The sequence below is a fragment of the Heterodontus francisci genome, chromosome 6 (genome assembly GCF_036365525.1).
Source record: "Heterodontus francisci isolate sHetFra1 chromosome 6, sHetFra1.hap1, whole genome shotgun sequence".
Taxonomy (NCBI): Eukaryota; Metazoa; Chordata; class Chondrichthyes; order Heterodontiformes; family Heterodontidae; genus Heterodontus; species Heterodontus francisci.
Window position 1 is genome coordinate 54945435 of NC_090376.1, and position 20912 is coordinate 54966346.

At 42.7% G+C, this 20912-nt stretch overlaps 1 protein-coding gene across 1 annotated transcript in view; it reads left to right on the forward strand.

The window, feature by feature from the left end:
• Positions 1-20912, forward strand: part of LOC137371319 (radixin) — a 102472-nt gene that overhangs the window by 51056 nt on the left and 30504 nt on the right. The window contains exons 7-8 of the mRNA XM_068033704.1: positions 2168-2314; positions 12086-12182. Of these exons, the coding sequence (XP_067889805.1) occupies positions 2168-2314; positions 12086-12182 (244 nt within the window). The remainder of the gene's footprint in view (positions 1-2167; positions 2315-12085; positions 12183-20912) is intronic.

Sequence of the window (20912 nt, forward strand, 5' to 3'; positions counted from 1 at the left end):
TGTTAATTTACTGACACCTTTTGTATAGAAGTCTGTCATTGAGTCTTGCTAGTGGCATAAATGCTGTACAACCCTAGCTCCTCTTCACTTGGGTGCTCTGGATTCACTTCAAGATTGTGAACTCCACCCTTGTGATGCTGCTGCTTTCTGTTGGTACTAAAGAGGTTTTTTTTTTCTTGCTTTGGCCTTGGCTTGGCAAGCAGTTGCAATATGACCTTTTTTCTTTTGGCAATTTCAAGCATTTTGGCATTTCTGTACTGATAGGCTTGTGCCAAGTGGTTGCCATTACAGCAATAACAAGTTAGTAAACTTTTATCAACACTCTCCTGATCAGGTCTCCCCACTTTAGACATGGCAGAAGCATTCTGACAGTGGACAGAAGCTGTACTAGTCACTTGCATGGGACGCAATTCCTGTGCATTCTTTGCCATCTTCATGGTAGAGGCAATCTTGCATGTTAGCTCAGATCTCGTGTTTAACTTTGACTGGATTCTTTCATCCACCAATCCACACACTCATCTGTCTTAAGTAAAAGCAAAATACTGTGGATGCTGGAAATCTGAAATAAAAACAAGAAATACTGGAACCACTCAGCAGGTCTGGCAGCATCTGTGGAAAGAGAAGCAGAGTTAACGTTTCGGGTCAGCGAACCTTCTTCGGAACTCGGTTCTGAAGAAGGATCACTGACCCGAAACGTTAACTCTGCTTCTCATTCCACAGATGCTGCCAGACCTGCTGAGTGGTTCCAGCACTACTTCTCACATCTGTCTTGTAATGCATGGTCCAAGAATGTACCAAAGTTGCAATGTAATAAATGCTTCAGTGCCACAATGTACTTGCTGACTTTTTCTCTACTTCTCTGGTTTTGGTTTCCAAATTTATTGCTTTCCACTATCTAGTGACTTGGGGTTAAAATGTTCCTCCAACTTGATTATTTTGAATGGCACATCTTTTGCTTTGGTAGGAGCAAGAAGGTTTGTTAGTGTGCCGCACACTTACAGGCCAATCTCTGTAGAACATGTCCATTCTTTCAATGTATGAACTGAAAAGCTAGAGAACTGATCATGTGTTCCTAGTCTTATGTATCCCATGGGTGCAGCCATTTTGTCTCATTTTTCAAATGTCAGTGACTCACTAAACACTTCACGATGGCTGTCTGCAACAGTGATACAGCAGCTGTCAGCCTAATCAGAACAAACTCACTAAAGTCAGTAGTTGGTAGTTGAATCGGATACGGACTCTAGGACCCTGCAGAATCCATTCAACTGAGTGCAGCCACACATTTTCAGAAGCAATGAGGTTCAACACATTCTAGTTGAAAATTATCTTCCTAGCACATAGGTCACTGGGAGCTAGCTTATTTTGTTCATCCAGTCTCTCCTCTTTGCTGCAAAAACATTTGCACTTAACAGATTTTGGTGACGAAATTTTATATTATTGGGAGGAACTTATAAAGGGGGACAGATACCATGATGGCCAGATCACCTGTTTATTGACATGTTTGTGTTGGGCATGCTCATAACATAGGAAGACATTATACCATCAGTGCCTTTTTCTCCCCTAAACCTTTACTCTTGGTCAGGATATCTTCCACTTAACATATTGAGCATATAAAAATGGAAAATGCTGGAAATACTCGGGTCAGGCAGCATCTATTGGAGAGAGAAACAGTTAACATTTCTGAAAATGACCTTTTTTAATCAAATCAGCATCTGCATTATTTTAATGTGTACTGAATTTTCATTAGAAATGAAGCTGTAGTGCAATTGATGTTTAAATTTTATGAACAATCGCGCAGTGGTTAGTACTGCAGCCTCACAGCTCCAGGGACCTGGGTTCAATTCTGGGTACTGCCTGTGCGGAGTTTGCAAGTTCTACCTGTGATTGCGTGGGTTTTCGCCAGGTGCTCTGGTTTCCTCGCACTGCCAAAGACTTGCAGGTGATAGGTAAATTGGCCATTGTAAATTGCCCCTCGTGAAGGTAGGTGGTAGGGAATATGGGATTACTGTAGGGTTAGTATAAATGGGTGGTTCTTGGTCGGCACAGACTCGGTGGGCCGAAGGGCCTGTTTCAGTGCTGTATCTCTAAATAAAAATAAAAATCTTTGACATAACTGGCTGTGATATTCTACCCATAAAAGTTAATTTATTTTTACATTTGATAACAGGGAAGATTCAATGATGGAATACCTCAAGATTGCGCAAGATCTTGAAATGTATGGTGTCAATTACTTCGAAATCAAGAACAAAAAGGGAACCGAGTTGTGGCTGGGCGTTGATGCTCTTGGACTTAACATATATGAACATGATGATAAGTAAGAATTATATTTAAAATATTCTCTCAATTTGGTTCTTTTTGTAATTTAAAGCTAGATTTTAATGTGATATTAAAGAAAAAAATTGTCACCTAGAGAATGCATAGTGAAAACCTTTTTTTTTAAATGGCTGCTAATGACAGGCATTGTGTGGTAAGCCCATATAACCATGAAAGTTCCAGCTTCAGTTCTTAGACTCTGGAATAACAGATCTAAGTTTGTGGAGAAGGATGGGGAGTGATATAAGGGTTAGCTGGCTTCCTGCTCATGTGCTTATCTAGTGATCTAAGCTTTTAGCCGTTCTTTCAAATATCTCCTCCTTTGGCTGGGTGTCAACTTTTGTCCGATTATCTTTTCGTACATTTAATAGCATTATTTAAATGCAAGTTGCTGTTAGGAGGGGCAGGGTCTGGCTTGCCAGTGATCTGCATTTGAAAAGCTCACTGCCTAGGCATGTGCTCAAAGAATAAACACTTTTTTTTTTTCTCTTGACCCCCTCTCTGGCCCTTCTTACTTGTCTGTCTCCTCTTCCCATCACTCAATCATGCCACCTTTTGTTTCTCTCACCCCCACCAAAATTGGGCATCATTCCTCCAGTCACCCTCTGCTTGTCTCTGCATTCTTAAGGCCTATCAAGGCATTTCTTGCTGATTTGTTTATGAATAGGGATCCCAACTGCCTCATGTTTGTCTTTAGCTGACCACCTTGCCCAGCAAACATGCTGGGGACAATGTTCGCCATCTTCCTTTCCATATTCTCCCTCAATTCCCCATTTCCAGCAGATAACAATTCCTGTCACTTCGTGCATTTCACAGCAGAATGTCTGTTCACTTGTGATCAAGGCCCTTGCCATCCACAAATTTACTTTGGGCAATTGCACTGATATGGCTTTGACTTTGGTTCATGGATGGTGACACCTTGACCCTTATTGAAATCTTACACCTTGCTATGCTTTGTGCAATATGACCTGTCTAACCTGCCTAAATTGCCGTGGTAGCAATGTGGTGTTAATCATATGTTGGTCTTTGCCTCCTATTTGTCTGGCACCTTATTCCACACCTCTCGCCCAACCTTGAAAATTCTAATTCTTTATCTCCCTCCCAAACCCCATCCCAAGGTTCTCGATTTTTCTTCTGTCTGCACTAAGCAACTTCTTGGTAAACTTCTCTCCATCCCAAATCACCTTCCTCCTCTCCTGATTCCTTGATCCACCCTAAACCTCATTTCTCTGTGACATCTCCTAACCATGTCATCACAACTGCCACCCTATTGACTTTGCAATCTTACGTGGCCCCTCTACTCTCATTGTTTTTGATCAAGACCAGGCCAGTTCTGTCCACTTCCTTGTTTCCCTCATCACCCAGCTTTCCCTAAAATCATTTTGAATCCCATTTTCCTCTCAGCTTGAAAGAACACTCCCCAATTGACTTTAATCTATACTTGCAAAGACCCAGCTGCTTGCCTTTAGCCTTCCATTCATGATACTTGTGTAACTGTTCTGCCCAACTACTACTTTCACACTTGCACCTTTTTTTGGTGCCATTGCCCCAGTAACATTTCATTCTGGACCATCCTAGTTTGTCCCTGATATCCTCATGTTCACTCCCTCAAGTGCCATGGGTAGCAGACACGAGTGGTTCAGCCAGACATCACCAGATCCTGTCTCCTTCTGTTGGTTCTTCTGCACCCCTATTTCTCACCCCACCCCACTGCCCCAAACCTTGAGTTCTTGTCACTGAGACCCACCTCCTGCTTCCTTAACTCAATTCTGCCTCCCCTGATAGTTGACATTGAAAATGGTTTGCTCTCCTTCGGTACTATCCCCTCGCTTGAAAAAAAAATAATTATCATTCTGAAAGATTCCACCTTCAAGTTGCCCATGGTATGATTTTCCCCTGCCCTAACTCCCCCGCAGCTTTAGCACAGTGACCTCTCGAGTGTCTCTCCCCTATGGCCTAGCCTCATGAAACTTCCTTTGCTTGGTTCTACAAATTGTAACTAGATCATCCTAAGCAATAGCTTTTTTTTTTCCTGCCCTTAGACTGTTACTTCTGGAATTCCCCAAGGATCTATCTTTGGTCCCCATCTCTTCCTTATCTATATACTGTCCCTTGGCAGCATCATAAGACATGGGATCAGCTTTCACAGTACACTGACAACAGCCAGCTTTGCCCCTCCATCACTTTTTTGAATCCCTCCACTGCTATTATGTCTGACAGGCAAATTCCTTGAAGACCAAAGCCATTCTCTTTGTCCCGTCACAAACTCCATACTCATGCCAGCGATTTTTCTTTTCATTTTTTCCATCCACTGTCTGTTTGAGCTGCAGTATAACTTCACCCACCCACCCTGCCCCTGATCAGCCTATCTGCTGCTGAAACACTCATCCAGAGTTCACTATTCCAGTGCTCTCCTGGTTAGCATTGCATCCTTTGCAGTGTAAGCTTCAGCTTATTAAAAACTCTGCAACCCGTATACCACTACACTGAGTCCTACTCTTGTTAATCCTGAATTTGCTGACCTACATTGGCTCTCAGTCCCTCCCACAAACCTCTAATTTAAAATTCTTTTCCTTGTGTCTAAATGTTTTTATGACCAACCTATGTTAGCTCTTCTAGCCGTATTGCTCACTATCTCCACCCTGTCTCCTCTTCCTCTTCCCCACCAAACCGAAGCTTACAATCATCTGGTTTTGGCCTCTTGTGCATCTCTACTTTTGCAAAACTGTTAGCAGCAGTATCTTCAGCCACCTAGGCTTCACACTCTGGAATTGTCTTGCGAAATGCCTCCACTTGTCCGTTCCATCTCCTCAAATCTCACTACTTTAACTAAGCTTTCTGGAAACAATCCAATATATCTTTTAGCTCAACATCTATTTTGTCCAATTGCACCTTGAATTGCTTTGGAATGTTAAAAGGCACTTCTTCTTTGGCCTCCTTGTCTCTAGAGACAATGGGTAAGCGCCTGGAGGTGGTCAGTGGTTTGTGATGCAGTGCCTGGAATGGCTATAAAGGCAAATTCTAGAGTGAGACTCTTCTGCAGGTGCTGCAGATAAAATTGGTTGACAGGGCTGTTACGCAGTTGGCTCTGACCTTGCACTTCTGACTTGTTTCCTGCTAAGTCTCTTTGACTCGCCATGCTTTAGCCCCGCCTTTATGGTTGCCCGCCAGCTCTGGCGATCGCTGGCAACTGACTCCCACGACTTGTGATCAATGTCACAGAACTTAATGTCGCGTTTTCAAACGTCTTTAAAGCGGAGACAAGGACGGCCGGTGGGTCTGATACCAGTGACAAGCTCACTGTACAATGTGTCCTTGAGGATCCTGCCATCTTCCATGCGGCTCACATGGCCAAGCCATCTCCGGCGCCGCTGGCTTGGGGTGTATATGCTGGGGATGTTGGCCGCCTCGAGGACTTCTGTGTTGGAGATACGGTCCTGCCACCTAATGCCAAGGATTCTCCGGAGGCAGCGAAGATGGAATGAATTGAGACGTTGCTCTTGGCTGACGTACGTTGTCCAGGCCTCGCTGCTGTAGAGCAAGGTACTGAGGACACAGTCTTGATACACTTGGACTTTTGTGTTCTGTCAGTGTGTCCTTGAGGATCCTGCCATTTTCCCACACTCTCTTGGCCAGTCTGGACATAGCAGTGGAAGCCTTTCCCATGCGCTTGTTGATTTCTGCATCGAGAGACAGGTTACTAGTGATAGTTGAGCCTAGGTAGGTGAACTCTTGAACCACTTCCAGAATGTGGTCGCCGATATTGATGGATGGAGCATTTGTGACGTCCTGTCCTATGATCGTTTCCTTGAGGCTGATGGTTAGGCCAAATTCGGTGCCGGCAGCCGCAAACCTGTCGATTTTATTCTTTGCAGACACTGTTCAGTGTGAGATGTTAATGCAGCATCGTCAGCAAAGAGGAGTTCCCTGATGAGGACTTTCCGTACTTTGGACGTACAGCCAACAAAATCAGAACTCGGTGATGCCATTGATTCTCTAGCCAGCGGAAAAGCCCCTGGGAAGGACGGCATTACCCCTGAAATCAAGAGTGCCAAGCCTGCTATACTTTCAGCACTGTACGAACTGCTTTGCCTGTGCTGGGACAAGGGAGCAGTACCACAGGGCATGCGCGATGCCAATATCATCACCCTCTGTAAGAACAAGGGTGACCGCGGTGACTGCAACAACTACCGTGGAATCTCCCTGCTCAGCATAGTGGGGAAAGTCTTCGCTCGAGTCTCTTTAAACAGGCTCCAGAAGCTGGATGAGCGTGTCTACCCTGAGGCACTGTGTGGCTTTCGAGCAGAGATCCACCATTGACATGCTGTTCTCCCTTCGCCAGCTACAGGAGAAATGCCGTGAACAACAGATGCCCCTCTACCTTGCTTTCATTGATCTCTCCAAAGCCTTTGACCTTGTCAGCAGACGTGGTCTCTTCAGACTACTAGAAAAGATTGGATGCTCACCAAAGCTACTAAGTATCACGTCATTCCATGACTATATGAAAGGCACAATTCAGCATAGCGGCACCTCATCAGAACCTTTTCCTATCCTGAGTGGTGTGAAACAGGCCTGTGTTCTTGCACCTACACTGTTTGGGATCATCATCTCCCTGCTGCTCTCACATGCGTTCAAGTCTTCAGAAGAAGGAATTTTCCTCCACACAAGATCAGGTGGCAGGTTGTTCAACCTTGCCCCTCTAAGAGCGAAGACCAAAGTATGGAAAGTCCTCATCAGGGAAAAGGCACTATATAAAGGCAAATTGTTGATTGAAGGCTGCCAGCACATGTGAAATGGTTGTTTAACAAATGCCATCAGGAAGGGAGCAAATTATGAGCAAAAAAAATCTGGAACATGTGTCTCTGCATCCAATCTTTCCCTCTCATTCTCATTGAACCTGATTTGACTCACTCCACCCTGTTTTCTGTTTCTCTCTCTTGATTTTAAAATTTAATAAGTTAATGACGTGAACTGTTGATCCTATTGTCAACCAAGAACCAGGTACCCCATTAATAACTTCGCACTTGCAGTGCAAAAATGTTCATGCTGAAGGGTGAGGGAAAAATCGAACTGACTGGGCAGGCCACAAAATGCCCTGCTCCAGCAAATTCTGAACAATTAATCAGTTAGATATATTCTCCACAGAACTCTTAACTTGGCCTTTAAATTAGTCGAGTTTTTGTTTGTTTTTTGATGGCTCAGCTCCAGTTTTCAGTTAAGCGGTTGTGCCCAATTGATGAACCTAAGACCAGTCTGTTGTCGCCTTGCAAAGGCGACTTGAACAGAGTGCTGGGAGCTGGGTTAGCAGGGGAAGGAGGTGCTCCTTTTGCTTTTTCTAACTTTTTCACCCTGTAGGATTTGGTTCTTACTCTACTACGGGGAAGAAGCTAGCTGTTTGAGTATCTAGTAAGTGGTTACGGTCTATTCCGAAGATTTAAAATAGTATAGGAACTGCTGGTAACGTTAATATATAAAGGAAAATAAATAATTGAATAAAATTATCAAGTAGTTAATTAAAACACATTAAGGATGGCAGGACAGTTGATGTGTTATGGCTGCAGCACGTGTGAGCTCCTGGATGCCAGTATAATCCAGGGTAAACACGTCCGCAGTGTTTGCAGCTCGAGGAGCTTTGGCTCAGTCATTTGAGCTGGAGGCTGAGCTGCAGACATTGCAACACAAGGAGAGGGAAAATTACCTCGACACTTTGTACCAGGAGGTGGTCACATCCCTCGGTGGTCTTCTGATTTGGTTAGTGGTCAGGGACAAAAGAATGTGGCTGCAGCTGAGGCAGGTAAGGGGACCCAGAGGGCAGGAGTCTCCGCCTTTGCGATTGTCCAACAGGTTTGAGGTTCTTTTCAGCTTGTTTGGATGAGTGGCGGGGGGGGGGGGGGGGCTGCAGGATGGATGAGCTAGCTGACCACGGCACTGTGGTGCAAGAAGCCATTCAAGTGGAGGAAGTAAAAAGGAATGTAGTGGCAGGGGACAGTATAGTGAAAGGATTGACACTGTTCTCTGCAGCCAAGAGAGAGTCCAGAAGGCTGTGTTGCCTGCCCAGTGCCAGGTTTCGGGACATCTGCTCCAGGCAGAGAGGAACTTGCAGTGGGAGGGGGGAGGATCCAGTCGTCGTGGGTCCATGTAGGTACCAGTGACGTAGGCAGGACAAGGAAGGAGGTTCTGCAGAGGTGGTATGAGGAGCTAGGCACCAAATTAAGAAGCAGAACCTCAAAGGTAATCTCTGGATTATTACCTGAGCCATGTGAAAATTGGCATAGGCAAATAAGATTAGAGAAATTAATGTGTGGCTCAGAGCTGGTGTGGTAGAAGTGGATTCTGGTTCGTGGGTTGCTGGCACCAGTACTAGGGAAAGTGGTTGCTGTACTGTTGGGACGATCTGCACCTGAACTGTGCTGGGCTGGTTTTCTATGAACTGCAGAACTGGGGAAGTAGAGAGGGTTTAAACTAAATAGTGGGGCCAGGAATCCAATTTGGAAAGATGTGGTAAATCAGTAGAGACAAGGTCAGAGCAAATGGTATTAATGTTGGAAATGATAAACAGACTATGACAGGAAGGAATAGTGTACAAATCTAAGTAAATCAGACAAGGCTAGAGGGTACAAAAATAACATAACTAATGGCTCTGTATCTGAATGCATGTAGCATTTGAAACCAAACAGATGAAAGCGCAAGTAGAAATAAATAAGTTCGATCTGATTGCCATCCTGCAGCCATGTCTCTAATGGCTTGGATTGGGACCTGAATATTGAAGGGTACATGACATTTAGGAAGGATGGGAAGCTAGGAAAGGTGGAGGGGTGGCTCTGTTAATTAATGGTATTCGTGCAATAGAGAGGGATGACCCAAGTTCAGGAAACCCAGATGTAGAAATAGTTTGGGTCGCGATGAGAAATGATGGCAAGCAGTCACGTGGGAGTGGTGTACATGCACCCTAACAGCAGTCACACTTAGGACAGAGTAGAAAGGAAGAAATAATGGGAGCTTGTCAAAGATACGGTGATAATCATGATGGATTTTAACCTGCATAGAAATTGGTGAAATCAGATGGGCAGAAGTAGCCTAGATGAGTACATCGAATGTTTTCGGGATAACTTCTTGAAACAATACGTTCTGGAGCCAGCTAGAAAGTGGGCTATTCTAGGCATGGTATTGTGCAACAGGAGCATTAATTGATGGCCTCATAGTGAAGTTGCCCCTAGGCAACAAACATAGTATGATTGAATTTTACATTCAGTTTGAGGGAGAGAAGAGTGGGTTCAAGATAGTATTTTAAACTTAAATAAGGGGAATTATGAAGGCATCAAAGCAGAGCTGGCTAAAGTGAACTGGCAAATTGGGTTAAGGGATAGGTCAATAGGGATGCAGTGGCAGACATTTAAGGGGCTATTTCAGAATACACAGAATAGATACGTTCCAACGAGAGAAAAAAATTCCAAGCGGAGAACCCACTATTCGTGGTTAACTATAAAAGTTAGATCGTATCAAACTTAAAGAAAAAGCATATAATTGTGCAAAGATGGATGGCACATCAGAAGATTGGACAGAATATTAAAAAAAAAAGCAAAGAATGACAAAGATTGAGGGAACAATCAGAGTATGAGAAAGCTGGTGAGAAATATAAAACCTTTTATCTATAGAAACTTTATCAAAGTGAGCATTGGTCCTATAGAAAGTGAATCTGGGGAATTAATGGAAAATAAGGAGATGGCAGATTAATTGAACAGGTATTTTTGCAATGGTCTTTGCTACAGAGGATACAAGTAAGATCCCAGAAATAGCTGTAAATCAGGAAATGGGAGGGAGGAAATCAAGAAAATTACAATCACCCAGGGAAGTGGTACTGAGCAAATTGTTGGAGCTGCGGGCTGACAAGTCCCCAGGTCCTGATGGGCTTCATCCTAGAGTCCTAAAAGAGGTGGCTACTAAGATACTTGATGCATTAGTTTTAATTTTCCAAAATTGCCTAGATTTGGGGAAGGTGCCATTAGGTTGGAAAATAGCAAATGTAACCTCTTTGTTCAAAAAGGGAGGGAAAGCAGGAAAATACAGGCCAGTTAGCTTAACTTCTGTCTTTGGGAAAATGTTAAAAGCTATTAAAGATGTTATGGCAGGGCACTTAGAAAACTTCAGGGTAATCAGGCAGAGTCAACATGGTTTTGTGAAAGGGAAATCACGTTTAACCAATTTATTGGAGTTCTTTGAAGAAGTAACATGCTATGGATAAAAGGGAACTGGTGGATGTACTGTACTTAGATTTCCAGAAGGCATTTGATAAGGTGCTGCATCAAAGGTTATTGTGGAAAATAAAAGCTCATGGTGTAGGGGGTAACATATTGGCATAGATAAAAGATTGGCTAGTTAACAAACAGTAGGCATAAATTGGTCATTTCTGGTTGGCAAGCTGTAACGAGTGGTGTGCCACAGGGATCAGTACTGGGGCTTCAGCTTTTTGCAATTTATATAAATGACTTGGATGAAGGGGCCAAAGGTATGGTTGCTAAATTTGTTAACAAAGATAGGTAGGAAAGTAAGTGCTAAAGAGGACATGAGGCGACAAAGGGATATAGATCGGTTGTGAGTGGGCAAAGATGTGGCAAATGGAGTATAATGTGGGAAAATGTGAAATTGTCAATTTTGGCAGGAAGAATAAAGAAACACATCTCAATGGTAAGAGATTGCAGAGCTTAGATGCAGTAGGACACCCAGATCCCTCTGCATAAATCACAAAAAGTTAGTATGAAGGTACGGCAAGTAATTAGGAAATCTCATGGAATGTTATCTCTTATTGCAAGGGGATTTGAATACAAAAGTAGGGAGGTTATGCAAGGCATTGGTGAGACCAAATCTGGAGAACTCTGTACAGTATTGGTCTCCTTGTTTAAGGAAGGATGCAGATGCGTTGGAAGCTGTTCAGAGAAGGTTTACTAGACTAATATCTGGAATGAAAGATTGGATAGGCTAGGTTTGTATCTGCTGGAGTTTGGAGTAAGAGGCAACTTGATTGATGCATATAAGATCCTGAGGGGTCTTTACAGGGTGGATGTAGAAAGAATGTTTCCCTTTGTGGGAGAATCTAGAACTAGGGCTGAATATTTAAAAATGAGTTGCCCATTTAAGACAGATGAGAATTTCTTTTTTCTCTAGGGTCGTGAATTCTCTTCCTCAAAAGGCAGTGGAAGCAGAGTCTTTGAATACTTTTAAGGCAGTGATAGATTCTTGAGCAAGGGGGGTGAAAGGTTATCTGGAGTAGGCAGGAATGTGGGGTAGAGGTTACAATCAGATCAGCCATTATTTTATTGAATGGCGAAACAGGCTCGAGCCGAGTGGCCTACTCCTCCTAATTCATATATGCATATGTACAATCACCATCAATCTCTAGCTGCAGCATAGCAAATAAAATCCGAGCTGGGAGTCTGGTGTATATATTTGTCATCAACGTAACTGCAACAGTTCCTCTGCTAGCTGGCATAAAGTTTATATTAAAAAATAAATTCGACAATCGGAATTTATTGAAGGCCTCTCTAGTGCCGAGGAAGTGTAGGTGTGCTGCTCTGTATGATTAATTTTACTTTGGAAAATTTGACCTTTCATTTGAAAAATGAAAGGAAAAGATTTGTCTGTTTAAGGGAATTGTGCTCTCATTACTATCAAGTTTCAATCTGTACACTTGACAAAAAAAATCAAGTACAGTCCTTGTTTTCATTGGGAGAAAATAAATTAAAATTGTATTGCATTTGCAATTTTTACTCAACAGATTGACGCCAAAAATTGGGTTTCCTTGGAGTGAAATAAGAAACATCTCCTTTAATGACAAAAAGTTTGTCATAAAACCTATCGATAAGAAAGCTCCAGTAAGTATTTTATACCTTGAACACATTTTATTGTACTATTTTGTGAAATCAAATTTAGGTTACAAATGATTTTTGAATTTCATGGTCATTTAATCATTCAAGACAAAGAATGTTCAGCAATACCACTCCCTCCTAATGTGCTCCTTGGGAACAGAACATTTAGTGCCTTGGTACAAGGTATACATTATGGTTTGGGTTGGATCCTGGTTTTTATTTTTCCCCTTCAATCTCCAAACTTTTTTTGGGAATATTAAACTGTAAATTTGTTCAACTGAATTAAAGTAATATTTTGATGCCAAGTAGTCTAAATGTTCTTCTAAAGGGTATTATAACTTATACTGGTTGAGAAAGGTGAGAATGAAGGAAAAAGAACCTGTTGCATCTGTAACTTTTTTTTCCCGGTTCTGATAGGTTATCAACATGGACCTATAACTTTGTTTCCCTCAACAGATGCTGCCTGACCTAGTGTTTCCACCATTTTCTGTTTGCAGCTGCTGGAAAGCAGTAATAGTGTTTTTCTTTTTGTATTTGTGTTTAACTCACTGCCATTTTTCTCCCAGGAATGCCTACCTTGAAGTCCTGCTCTTCTGTCAAATCAGATTTCTGTTGGTCTATCTTAACCTTTATTCACCTTCATTGCATTCTGTCTCCCTTCTGTTTGTTCAGGTATCTACCAAAACTCGCTTTTACAGCTACATTTCTTTCCTCAGTAATTGTCTCTGGATCCAGCTTAGTTGGTCATAAATTTTCTGCTCCCCTCACGCACACTCTACTTGTAGCATTCTGTGCTCTCAGGCCTAACCCCAACATAGTCATTAAACATGCTGTCAAGGGCGGTGCTGCTGTTTTGCAAACATACCTCTAACTTACAGAGGCCGAATGCTAAAACTGACTACCTCTTCGGATCATGACTTCTCCAAGTTTCCAGACTGTCATTGACCACATCTCCTCTGGGGATCCCTCACCCGCCGCAGGGCTTCTAACTTCATAGTCCCCTAATCCTGTCCAGCCTACTTCTACCTCCTTTGTGATCCACTAACAGGACTACCCTGGTAGATTCAGCATTTAAGCCTGTTCTCACAATGAATTTCTTCCTTTTCTCAACTTTTTTACCCCTCCCTTGTCCAGTCTTTCTTGGCCTATATTCACCATTCTTCCATGCCCTCCACCACGTCAACATTTCTAGTTTTTTCTGGCCCTTGACGTTCTTTTTCACCATGGATGTCCAATCATCTACACTTCATCCTGCACCAGGACTTTATGGAGGCCCAACCGGTCCATCCACTACCACTCATCTCTGTCTAGATGAATTTCTGTTGCTGAGCAACTCCTTAGAGTCCACTCACCTTTGTCCAAATAAAAGGTATTACTATGGGAATTACTTTTGGTCTATGCCTACATTTTGTGGGATATGTGGAACATTTTGTTCCAGTTCTATTAGAGTCCCCTTCCTCACCTCTTTTTCTATTACATTGATAATTGTATCGGTGCCATTTCCTTCCTGCTCGTGCCCTGACTGGAAAATTTCATTAGCTTTGCTTCCATTTTCCAACCTTCTCTTGCCTTCATATGGTCCATCTCCAACTCTTCCCTTCCCTGACTTCTCTGTCTCCATTTAGACGGTTATATGAAAAGGAAGAATGTGCAGGGTTACAGGGTGAAGGCGGGGAATGGTACTAAGTGATTTGCTCATTTGGAAAGCCAGTGCAGAGACAATGGGCTGAATGGCCTCCTCCTGTGCTGTAACAATTCTGTGATTTTTGGGCATAGGCTATTGGCCAATATACACAATAAGCTCACTGACTCCCACAGCTGCCTTGATTGCAGCTCTGTACTGTATCCTGTAAGGACTCTATTCCATTTTCTCTGCCTCGATTGCATCTGTTCTGTTTGAAGCCACCTTCCATACCAGTGCTTCTGATATGTCTTCCTTTTTTCCTCTGCTTTGTTGAACGGACCCTTGACTTGTCTATCCCATTTTCCACCTGCTCTTGCCCCTCCCCTCCCTTCCAGAACCACAATGGGTTCCCCTTGTTTTCACATTCCATCCCACCAGCCTCCACATTAATGGATCACCCTCCAGCATGATGCCATTACATATTTCCCCTTCCCTTTCGATGTTCCAAAGGGATTGTTCTCTCTGCAACACCCTGGTCCACTCTTTAATCATCCCCAACAGCCCCTCCCCATGACTCCTTTCCATGCAAGTGCAGGAGATGCAACACTTATCCTTTTACCTCTTCCCTTTCCCACCATCCAGGGCCCCAAGCACTACTTCCAAGTATAACAATCATTTACTTGTAGTTTCAATTTAGTATACCTCAATGTGGCCTCCTTTTTATACAGGGGAGACCAAAAGCAGTTTGGTTGATTGCTTTGCAGAACACCTCTGTTCAGTCAGCAAGCGTGGCCCCAAGCATCCGAGCCTGCCATTTTAACACTTCACCCCACTCCCACTTTAATTTCCCTGTCTTTGGTCTCCTACACTGTTCCAATGAGGCTCAGGGAAATGTATCATCTTGTGATTAGGCACTGTATACAGCCTCTGGGCTCAAATTTCATAATCATAATCCCCATTTTTTGGATAAGAGCTTTAGAATTTAGAAGAGATACAGCACTGAAACAGGCCCTTCGGCCCACCGAGTCTGTGCCGAACATCAACCACCCATTTATACTAATCCTACATTAATCCCATATTCCTACCAAACATCCCCACCTGTTCCTATATTTCCCGACCACCTACCTATACTAGTGACAATTTATAATGGCCAATTTACCTATCAACCTGCAAGTCTTTGGGCTTGTGGGAGGAAACCGGAGCACCCGGAGGAAACCCACGCAGACACAGGGAGAACTTGCAAACTCCACACAGGCAGTACCCGGAATTGAACCCGGGTCCCTGGAGCTGTGAGGCTGCGGTGCTAACCACTGCGCCGCCCTGTTGTTGGTAATAACTCTGCTATTTCCATTTACACCTCCTGTAGACTCCTCATTTGTTTCTTCGCTTATCTTTTGCCTTGCAGCATCCTCTCTTCCCATATCTCTCTTCCCATATCTCTCCTGCCTTCCACTCGATCACAGACCTTCCCCTTTTCCCTGCTTCTGTACTTGCTTATAACGTGCAACATCAAACTTTTCCCCACTTGTAATGAAAGGTCATTGACCTGAAAAATCAACTGTCTCCCTCTCTCCAAAGATGCTGCCTGACCAACTGAGTATTTGCATCATTTTCTGTTTTTTATATTTGATTTTTAGCATCGGCTGTATTTTGCTTTTGTAAAAAAAAATGCACACTTCGCTTAGTTGTGGAGTCTAGAAAATTTAATCTGACAAGTAACTTTGTGAACTATTGCTGCTCGTGATGAGCGTGTCTTGTCTCTGTCCTCAATCAAGTTGAACTCTTGATTAAAATGGGATAAAGCTGAGAGGTATGATCTTATTGCCAAGTCCTCAAATTATTTGCAGAATATTTGAAACTTTTTTTTTCCCAATTCCCTACCATCTCACTGCAAGCCAATAATAAATATATCATCTACCCAACCAATACTATACAGATAACAAATTCTTGTGCAACCTAGGCTTTGGAGCACATAATTAAACACCTTACTTCAATATGGTTGCACGATGCTTTATTTTTGATATGCCTTGTTTAATGTTTTTTAGCTTTGTGTTGATTTAAAATTTTATTCATCAACTAACCTGATTGGAGCTGTAATGTCTTATTTTGTTTGGATACTGAAAAGTTCTGATCTTGGCTTTCATTGCCTCTCCCACTTCAGTGAAAACAATAAGTAGTAGAGTATTTGAAGCAGAGACCAAGGACATACCATAAGAAATAGAAATTGGCCATAACGCCCATTGCGTCTGCTTTGTCATTCAATAAAATAATGGCTAAGCTTCTACATCAGTTTTTTCCCTGCCCTGTCCCCTGTCCCTTTTAATTCCCTTGATGCCCAAAAATCTGTTGATCTCATCCTTGAATACACTCATGGACTGAGTATCCACAACTCTCTGGGATAGAGAATTAGGAAGATTCACTACCTTCGAGATTTCTGCTCATCTTATTCCTAAGACTATAACTTAGCTCTGAACTCTCCAGCCAGGAGAAATATTCTTTGTCTACCCTGCCAAGCCCTCAAAGAATTATGTACGTTTTAATGAGATCCCCCAATCTACTTGATCTCGCCTCAGACAGTTCTCTCATCTCTCCATCAATCTAGTGAACCTTTGTCACACTCCCTCTAAGACAAGTATATCCTTCCTTGCATAAGGAGTCCAATACTGTACTCACCAAAATCTTATGTAATTGGAGAAAAACTTATTTACTCTTACACTCCAACTCCCTTGCAATGAAGGCTAGCACATTTGCTTTCCTAATTGCTTACTGTATTTGCATATTAACTTAATTTGAGAATTTACATATTTGAACTAATTTAAAAGAAAAATGCATACAGGGCAAGGCTGTAAATACAGTTATACACCAAATAACATTCATGCCACGCAAGTGTCAGGCCACAACCATCTCCAACAAAGAATCTAACCATCTGCCCTTAATATTCAACGGCATTACCATCGTGAATCCCCCACCATCAACATCCTGGGGGATACATTTGCCAGAAACTTAACTCGACCAGTGTTACGACCAGGTGAGAAAGGGGCCTAGGGTTCCCTTTCAGCCTTCACCTGGTCTTAGCGTAACAGGGTTTACTTTTAAACACACTGGTTTTTAGTTCCCCCTTGGTGTACTCTTCTTCACTGCTTTCCAACTATAAGGCAAAGAAACCAGCACAATCAGGTTTTTTTGGGTTTAAAGAAGAAAGGTTGAAATTTATTAAACTTAAACTCCAATTCGGTTAACGCCTATGGATACACGACGCACCCACGCTAACATGCATAAGTGATATGCACATGCAGATAGAGACAGAAAAGAACAGAAGAAAAATAGTGGAAAAGTTTGAGGCAATCTCTGAACAGGGTTATTGTTACGGTTCTTCGAACTCACTGTACAGAGTCCTTATTGTAGATAGATCTTGCTCCTCGTTGGGGCCCAGTATTATTCTTAAACCTTGTTTGATGTAGGAGACTTTTCTCTCTAAGTTCATGTGTCCTCCGTGGATTTGGAGTTCCGTGAGAAAGAGAGGGAAAGCCAGACAGGCGAGGTCGTCTTCAGTCCAGGAGCATACCGCAGTTTCTCTGTCCAAAAACTCTTGGTACAATTCAGAAAAACCAGGTTGCCAAGCAGGCTAGTCAACTGACCAGCTGGTCTGACCACGTCTGTTTGTGGATTCGGCCATCCTAGCAGTCATCCTGAAGTTTGAGCTCCCTCACCTTCAATGTTTGGTGCTGAAAGTCCATTGTGGGTTAAATTGGATAAGAGAAGTAGCCCCTTTGTCTCCACAAGTACTGTCGATATGCAAATGTCATTCCAGCCAAGAGCGTGGTGATTTCTTTTTTAAATAAGTCCTTTCTTTTCTAACAGTTTTCAAATCAATATTCATATGACAAAGTTAATGTGCCTCATTCTAGGCAGGTGCGGGGGGTTTGCATGACACCAATACTTTGGCTACAAGAGCAGATCAGAGGCTGGGAATTTTGCAAAAAATAACTTTCATACAAAGACCTCCAAATTCCTTTTGAATGCCAACATTTACTAGACTTTTTTTTCCAGTCCTCCTACCAAAATGGATAATTTTGAACTCTTCACCACCAACCACCCCCCACCAAATACTATTCTGTCACCTCACCCAATCACTGGACAGGTCTATATCCCTTCGCAGCCTCTTTGCAACCCCTGCACAGTTTTGGGGTGCTAGATACTGGATAAATGAGGTAGAGGAGAATACAGTATTATTGAGAGAATGGAGCAGTGGGCTCGGTTTTGAATCCTCTAGAACACGGTTGACACAAACCTAATGGGCTGAGTGCCCTATTCTGTACTGTATGTATGGTTTTTAATTGTGCATGGGATGAGTGTTGCTGGTAAGGCCAGAATTTATTGTTCATTCCTATTTCTCTTTAGAAGGTGGGGTTGAGCTGCAGCCTTGAACTGCTGCAGTACATGTGGTGTAGGTACATCCACAGTGCTGTTAGGAAAGGAGTTCCAGGATTTTGACCCAGTGACAGTGAAGGAATGGCGAACTGGTTCTAAGTCAGCATGGTGTGGGACTTGGAGGGAACTTGCAGATGGTGGTGGTCCCTTTCATCTGTTGTTGTCCTTCGAGGTGGTAGAGGTCGCAGGTTTGGAAGGTGCTTTCGAAGGAGCCTCGTAGATGGTGCATCTTGTAGATGGTGCATCTTGTAGATGCCACTGTGTGCTGGTAGTAGGTGTGGTGAATGTTTCAGACGGTGAATGGGATTGTGACTAAGCAGGCTCCTTTGTCCTGGATGGTGTTGAGCTTTTTGAGTGTTGGAGCTGTACTCATCAGGACAAGTGGAAAGTATTCTATCACACTCCTGACTTGTTAGTTGTTGGTAAACAGGCTTTGGGGAGTTAGGAGTTGTTACTCACCACAGAATTCCCAACCTCTGACCTGCCCTTCTAGCTCAGGTATTTATCTGACTGGGCCAGTTATGTTTCAGGTCAATGGTAACCCCCAAGATGCTGATGGTAGGGGATTCACCAAAGGTAATGCCATTGAACGTCAAGGACAGTTGGTTAGATTCTTTCTCCTGTTGGAGATGGCCATGGCCTGACACTTGTGTGGTATGCATGCCACTTGTATAATTTTGAAGCCTTGTCCTATAGGTATTTTTCTTTCAGATTTGTTCAAATATGTAAAGTCTTTCAGAAATTTTTGCTGAGGACCTGCATGTTTCTCTAAAAGTAGTGTCATGGGTGAGGCAAAGAGGAACTGGGATGGTCATTTTGAAACAGCCAGTAAAGGGTAAAAGTAAGTTGCAGAGATGGTGGATTTGAAACGAAAATTAGACTTTAAGCACTTTTTTTACTTGCAACTTTAGGTGTCTAAGATTTGATGTAAACAAACCTCCTGGTTTCTATGCATTCCGTTTGATGTATAGTCTCTAGCTTTTGTGGCTATACACACTGTTCTGCAATCTTAAACATGAATATTTTGTTAGTTTCTAAATTGTACACTCATTAGGTAAATAATTCATGTTGGACAACGTGTATATAGTATATGATCCACATAGAAACTTCTGGCAATTCTCTGAAGGTTTTCCAACAAACTTGTTATCTCTTCCTCAGGAAAGACCAAAACAAATGCATAGAAGGGACTCCTCAGATGTAGATAGGAGTCTCAAACATCTTCAAGGAAGGGTGTAAGGACAGTCCTAGCAATTACAAGCCAGTTAGTTTATCAGTGGTGGGTAAGGTTTTAGAAACAATAATGGGGGGTGAAAAATCAACAGGCTCTTGGAGTGGTTTGAGTTAATGATAGCCAGTATGAAAAGGGAGATTCGTGGTTAAAAAAATTCAATTAGATTAGTCAAGCAACAGAAGGTTGATGAGAATATGGGGGATGGGTTTTTTTTGGATTTTAAGAAAGCATTTGATGAGGCACTACATAAAAGGCTGGTTAACAAAATTGAGAACCGATGAACTTGTGAATATTGCACCAGCCTTCATTGACAGATGCAACTAAGTAGCGTTGACCCTGTGATTTATTGCGAAGGTAGACCAGATCAACTGAAGTTAGTGTTGGTTGCACTCTTAGTGGGGACCTTGGATTTCTGACTGAGTCTTATCGAACAGGGGAATCTGGAATAGGAGGGTCAGTGTCCAATTGGATTAAAAAAAAATTGGCTCAAGGACAGAAAACAGCGAGTTGTAGTAAATGGTTGTTTTTCAGACCAGAGGATGGCAGACAGTGGTGGTCCCCAAGGGTCAGTGCTGGGACCACTGCTTTTTTTTTTTTTTGCTATATATAAATGACTTGAATCTTGGAATACAAAGTAAAATTTCAGAATTTGCTGATACAAAACTTGGAGGTGTGGCAAACAGTGAGGATAAGAACTGCCTGCAACAGGACATAGGTTAGCAGAATGGGCAGACAGGTGGCAGATGGAATTTAATGTATTGACCGGTGTGAGGTGATGCATTTTGGCAGAAGGAATAGGGAGAGGCAATATATGCTTAATGGCACAGTTCTAAAGAATGTACAGGAACAGAGGGACCTGGGGTTCCATGTGCATTGATTTTAGAAGGTGGCAGGACGTATTGAGTGGTTTGTAAAGCATATGGGATCTTGGGCTTCATAAATAGAGTACAAAAAGCCGGTAAATTATACTGAACCTTTATAAAACTCTGGTTATGTCCCAACTGGAGTATTGTCTAGTTCTGATCACACTTTAGCAAGGATGTGAGGGTGCTTGAGAGGATGCAGAAGAGGTTTACCAGAATGGGTCCAGGAATGGGAGATCTAAGTTACAAGGTTAGGTTGTAAAAGCTGTGGTTTTCCTTGGAGCAAAGGAGATTGAGGGGAGATTTAATAGAGGTGTTCAAGATTATGACTGGCTTAGATAAGGTAGACAAGGAAAAACTGTTCCCATTAACTGATGGTACAAGCACTATGGGACACAGACTGAAGGTTTTGTGTAAGAGATGCAGGGGCAATATGAGAAGCACATTTTTAAGCAGTGGATGGTAATGAACTGGGACTTTCTGCCCACGAGGGTGGTGGAGGCAGAGACAATTAATGATTTCAAAAGGAAATTGGACGGGCACTTGTGTTTGCAGAGCTACAGGGATCAAACGGGGAACGGGACTGG